Source organism: Zosterops lateralis (assembly GCF_965231275.1).
Source record: "Zosterops lateralis genome assembly, chromosome: 7".
NCBI classification, from domain to species: domain Eukaryota; kingdom Metazoa; phylum Chordata; class Aves; order Passeriformes; family Zosteropidae; genus Zosterops; species Zosterops lateralis.
Window position 1 is genome coordinate 18293616 of NC_139767.1, and position 6007 is coordinate 18299622.

At 59.5% G+C, this 6007-nt stretch overlaps 1 protein-coding gene across 1 annotated transcript; it reads right to left on the reverse strand.

The window, feature by feature from the left end:
* Positions 1-1694: 1694 nt before the first annotated feature.
* On the reverse strand, positions 1695-3995 carry DLX1 (distal-less homeobox 1). Its single transcript, XM_083865803.1, has 3 exons — positions 3659-3995; positions 2942-3141; positions 1695-2600 (listed from the first exon to the last, which is right to left on the reverse strand). The coding sequence occupies exons 1-3, from the start codon at positions 3969-3971 to the stop codon at positions 2346-2348; spliced, it is 768 nt and encodes a 255-aa protein (XP_083721929.1). The 5' UTR covers positions 3972-3995; the 3' UTR covers positions 1695-2345.
* Between the last annotated feature and the right edge of the window lie 2012 nt (positions 3996-6007).

The following is a 6007-nucleotide window of genomic DNA, read 5'->3' on the forward strand; positions in this document are numbered from 1 at the left end:
TGCGGGCCCTGGGCTGCGGCTCTGCGGGTCCTGGGCCGGGGGCTCTGCGGGCCCTGGGCTGCGGCTCTGCGGGTCCTGGGCCGGGGGCTCTGCGGGCCCTGGGCTGCGGCTCTGCGGGTCCTGGGCCGGGGGCTCTGCGGGCCCTGGGCTGGGGCTCTGCGGGCCCTGGGGCTCTGCGGGCCCTGGGCCGGGGGCTCTGCGGGCCCTGGGCCGGGGGCTCTGCGGGCCCTGGGCCGGGGGCTCTGCGGGCCCTGGGCTGGGGCTCTGCGGGCCCTGGGGCCGCTCGGGACCGGCCTCGGGCCGCGGCCCCGCGGGAATTGCGGATCTGCGGAGCGTTTTCCGTGTGGGATAGAGGAGCCCGCGGTGCGCTGGGGGATGCCGCGCTGCCCGGCCCGGCCCCGCGCCCTGCGGAGCGGCTGCGTGTCCCGGGGCGAGCGGCATCGCCCCGCGGGGCCGCACCGCCGATCCCGACGGAATCCGCGGGCAGAAAAGCGCAGGGGCAGCGGCCGAGCCCCCCTGATCGGTTCCCTCCGCTCCGCAGCGCTTTCCCCACCCCAGCGATAGCCGCGGGCCGTGCCCGGCGCTGCCCCAGCCCGGGGAGCGGGCCCGGCTCGGTGCGGGATCCCCGCGGCGTTACCGGCCCGGCTGCTCCTCCCGTGGGATGCGCGGGCAGGCGGCCCGGCTGTCGGGACGGAGCCCGGGGCTCCCCGGCCTGATCACATCCCCTTCCCGTCCCCGCAGCTCCGCCCGGTCCCCCCGGCTCCGAGAGCCCCCTGGGCCGGGGGTCCCGCCGCCCATCCCTAGCGGGCCCGGCCGGGGACAGGCCGCCCTCTGCCCGGGCCGGTCCCTCCCCCGTGTCCCCTCCCGGTCACGGCACCGCGTCCCGCCGAGAGCCCGGCCCCGCTCCCGGCCGCGCTGAGACAGGGAGCGTGCGTGTCTCTTTTTCCAAACCATAATTTTACTGTCTCAAAGAAACTTTATAACTTATGTACAAAGATTTGTGTGGGTTTTTTTTTTTTTCCCCGTTTCCTCCCCCAGATACAAAGCAATAAGTTAACATTCTCAATATAAAACTAAACTTTGACATATAGAACACTAAACACAGCCGAGCTCAGTTTATCACATTTTCCGAATTTCACAAGTAGAATGTCAAGATCTCAGTACACAAAGCATCATGTTTTACAGCCACACGAAACAGAACGGAAATAATAATAATAATAACAATAATAATAATTAAAAAAAGCTAAATTTGTGCAACATGTTTACAGAACAATAATAATAATAATAATAAAGAATAAAATATGTACAGCGAGTAGCTCCTGCACGTCGGTTTGTGCATTTGGCCCGGGGGCTTTTGGCGGGGAGGCCGCGCCGGGACAGGCCGGGCTGTGCCCTCCCGGTGGGTCCCCCCGCCGCCCCCGGCCCGGCCCGTCCCCGGCGCCTCCTCCAGCTCAGCAAAGCGCCCGCAGCTGCTGCAATCCCACCTCAGAGCGCCAAACGAGCCGCGTTTATTTCCTTTGTTAAATACGCGAGAAATGCATATCGTTCGGACCAAAACTCTTCACGTCGGCGAAGTATAAAAGTTACTGTAAAAGTTAAAATCGCATCCTTCCCTGGTGGTGGTTTATTCGGGGAGAAGGGGGGGGGACGGGACGACGGACCGTCTGTGGTTTTGTTTAACTGCGCGTCCGAGCAGCGCACCCAGCGGGCTGAGTTTGTTTCTAGCACTCTCATAGTGGTAATTTAAATCAATAAATAAACCCCCCGTCTTCCCCTTTTAACAACAACCAAAAATATACAGATGGATAGTAAAAGGTACAGAAAATGTCGCGGGAAAGAAGGTCTGGTAAATTGCACAGCTTCCTTCCCCCTTGCAATCGAAGAGACCGTCAGATCGGTGTAGTAAATAAATGACCTACATTTCAACAGACACAGACAGACAGACAGGACAGAGGAGAGGGCTTCCCCGCCCCCCAGACATCTTTTTCTGATTGTCCCACAAAGCCGCGGCCGGCGCTCGCTCTGCTCCCAGGCTGTTGTGCCGTGCTCGGGACCGCTCCGTCAGCTGTCAGCGCTGGGAACCGGCCCGCATCACATCTGTGCTCTCCTGCACCGCTACCGTGCAGCGTCCTAATGGCTGGATGGGCAAGAGACCTCCTGTTTGTTTGTTTGTTTGCTTGCGTTTCTTTTGTGGTTTTGTTTTTTTAAAATTCTCTCTCTCTTTCCCCCTAATTTTCTTTCCTTTTATTCGACTTAGTTCCTTTTTTTTTTTTTTTTTTTTTCGTAATAATTTTAATTCTTTTTGGGACCGATAGTGCTCGCGTTAGGGGAAAACGTATCTATAATCACATCAGCTGCGGCTGCTGCATAGCTTCTTGGTGGGCCGAAGGATACCACGACGTGTAGCTGGGGATGTAGGTGCCCGGGGTGCCCGAGGAGGCCTTACCGGAGGCGGAGGTGGTGTTCCACACCGGGGGCACGGGCGGCGAGCTGCCCGACAGAGCCCTGCCGTTGGTCAAGGCGCTGCTCTCCAGGGCGGCCCCTCCTTGCTTCATCAGCTTCTTGAATTTGGAGCGCTTGTTCTGAAACCAAATCTTCACCTGCAAAGGGGAACGGGGCAGGGCTCAGCATCCCTCGGCACGGTCCAGCAGCGTCCCCCCATCCCTCCCGGGGCACGACGGCCCCCGCACCGGCGGCCCCCCGGCTTCTCTCCCCGATTCCCGCCGCGGCCGCTGTGTTTAGTGACGCCGAGCCGCCCCGCGGAGCGCCCCGGGCCCGCTCCCGCCGGCTCTGCGGGGCTTCCCCAGCGCCGGGAGCGCCCCGCGGCGGGACGGGGGTCCCCCGGCCCCCTGCCCGGGCTGTGACCCGTGTGCGGCACGCGTGTGTCCCCCACGCCGGCGGCGGGGACACGGGAGAGGGGCCGGCTCAGGCGGAGCTGTACCTGCGTCTGGGTGAGTCCCAGAGATGCTGCGAGCTCGGCTCTTTCGGGGAGAGCCAGGTACTGAGTCTGCTGGAACCTCCTGTTCAACGCCTGTAGCTGCAAACTGGAGTAAATAGTCCTGGGTTTGCGGATTTTTTTCCCTTTCCCATTAAAGCGAACTTCCCCTCCTTCTACCACAGTGCTTTTCTCCGATTCGGCCCCTACAAACAACAAACGATGCAGAATAAATAATAATAATAGCAGCAATAGCAATAATAGCAGTAACAGTAATAGCAGCAGCAGTAGCAGCAGTAACAATAACAACAGCAACATCAACAATAACAATAATGAGAAGGAAGAAAAGTGAAGCTCGAGTAACGCTAACAAAGGCTCCGGGCGATTATGGCAGCCCAGGCTTCTTCCCAGAGAAAGTTTGCTATTTTTACAGGCTGCAGTTTAGGTTTAATTACCCTTAATTGCATACATTGTTTATAGCGCTACGCAATAAATAATTACGAAGACTAATACGTGCACATCTGGGTTGGTTTCTTTTCCAGCCAAGCATTGTGTGCTCTGTGTATTGGTCTCCTGTGATCCTCAGCCTCTCTTGACTAATATTTTGTAATTTAATTTAATTTTTTTTCCCCGATAGATTTTTTTTTTTTAATACAACACCCTCCCTCCCGCCTTGCCTTCCCTCCTCCCCTCCCCCCCCTCCCCAAAGCCAAGTGCACCTACCTGTCTCCTCTAACCGGGTCTGAGTCAGGCTGGAGCTGTTGGGGTAGGACTGCACTGAACTGATGTAGGGGTTGGTCGAGTGGCTGCTGACCGAGTTCACATAGGGGTAGCCCAGCGGTCGGGAGAAGGACGAAGCTGTGCTGTACGAGCTGTCAGGCTGAGAGTGGCCCGCGGAGTGTAAACAGTGCATGGAATAGTGTCCGTGGGACATGGGAGAAGGAGACATTTGCTGGCTGGGCGGCCCAAACTCCATAAAGACAGCCTTCCCTGAGACGGGGCTATTTAGACTCTCTGGCATGGTAGTCATGGTCATTTCTTGTCGCTTGGTCTGTGTGTGTGCTCTCTCTTCAGCTTGCCTTTTTGGGGTCTGTGGTGTTTCTCAGGACAGGAAAGAACCCAATTTAAGCGAAACAGGGTTTTTCACTTTCCATTCATAAGAAAATGGAGTTTGTCTCTTTGAAAAGTCTAAGCATGATGCTGTAGATCTACACAAACTCGCCTAAAAGCTTTGACTCAGCCAAGTCTATGAATATTCATGAGACGGCGGAGCTGATTGGTCCGCCGTCTTGCATAATCGCTTTGGATTGGTCCGAGCTGCTCGGGGCTCGGCCGGAGCCCGGTGAGCGCGGAGAGCCGGGCTGGCAGCGCCGCGCCTGCCCCAGCGCCGGCCGCACGCCGGGCCCGGCCCCGCCGGCCCCGCGCTCCCTCCGCGGGCCGCCCGCGCCCTCCCGCCCGCCGCCGGCACCGAGCGCGCCGGCCCGAGCTCGGGGAAGGCACCGCCACCCCTCCGCCCTTCTCCGCCCCTGGCCGCGAGGGCGGCGCGGAGGGGCCGCGGCCGCGGTGCTCGGCCGGCCTCGGGGGTGCGGGGCTCCTGCGGCTGCCGGCCCGCTCCGGCACACGGCGGGACCCGCGGACAAAGCGAGCAGCCCCCGCCCGCCGGGCCCCGCTCTCCGCGGGCGCGCAGGGGCTCCCGGCCCGGCCCGCGGCTCCCAGCGCCGCCCGCCCGCCGCCGGCGTTGTTTTACGGGGAGAAACAGCAATCCAAGCAAACAAAATCGCCCTGAAAGGGCCCGACGGCGCGTTTGAGCTTAAAATGAAAACTTCCGCGTGCGTGAGCGGTAAATGAGGTGGGACTTAGGAGATCCTCCCCAGAAAGCCCACGATGAATCCCAAATTACTTCGCTAGATAATTAGAAAGTGTTGATAATTATTTCTTTCATAATTCTGCGGTGTGACTGTAACAGGAAAATGATCTTGTGAAAGTTCACACGTGCAGATGTATTAGTTACTGATTCATTTGATTAAATGCTAGTCTCAAGTGCTCTGATCCACAGCTGAAGGCGGCCCCATTAGCATAACACTGATGTTTAATTTTCATACGCATAATTAGCCATATATTTAACACTAATAGCAACATGCAGCCTTCCAGCATTAAACAGCCTGGGATTTGATCTGGCCTGGGCTGAACTTTCCCGGTTACACCTAGGCTGTCTAGGGTGCGCAGTTATCACGGCACTACATCTATGTAATCAAGCACGTTTTGGCAAAGGGAGAACACCAATAAAAGTGAACATTCAAAACAACTCGCAGCGTTGATGTGGTTAGAGGCATTAGCGCCGGCAGCGGGGCTGGGCACCCCCGGCAGAGCCCACAGAGCCTTCAGGCTCCTTGGGGCAGCCACGACCCCTGAAAGCAGCCGGCCCCTGACTGTGCAAAGCTGGCACAACCGAGCCCCTCTGCTCCCGGTCTTTTTTTTTTTTTTTTAATCTTTTTTTTTCCTCCTTTCACTAGTGGCCCTGTCGGTTTTAATTGCCCGTTTCCTAACGACTCTTTTACCTCCCTTTCCTCCCCCCCCTCCCCCTTTTTTTCCCCTGTCAATGTTTTGGGCTTTTTTTGCTTTGCTCGCGATGCGCAAAGTTCATTCCCGCTGACTCTGCGGGGCTTGGCGCGGAAGGGGCAGTGGCGGTGTTTCCGCAGCTCGGGCTCTCTCCCGGCAGCAGCTCTGCCCTCCTGCCCATGGGAGTGACCACCCGGGGCGGCTCAGGAGCTTGGCCGGCCAGGGAACAGGGCCCGGCGGCTCCGGCACCTCCGCCGGCCTCGGCCCGACCACTGCGGAGAGAGGAGGCCGCTCCGCGCCCGACGGGGCTGCCGCCGTCTCCTCCGAGCGGCCGGGCACGGGCAGCCCCGGGGCGAACCACAGTCCCCGCAGCCCTGCCAGAACCCCGCGGGCCGGCCGGTGAGGCTCCGCTCGCAGCTGTCCCGCGGAGCACAGCCCCCGCCCCTCCGCGCATCGCCGGGCCCGCTCAGCGCGGCTGCAGGACGTCCTGACCCCACGGGAGCGACTGTCACG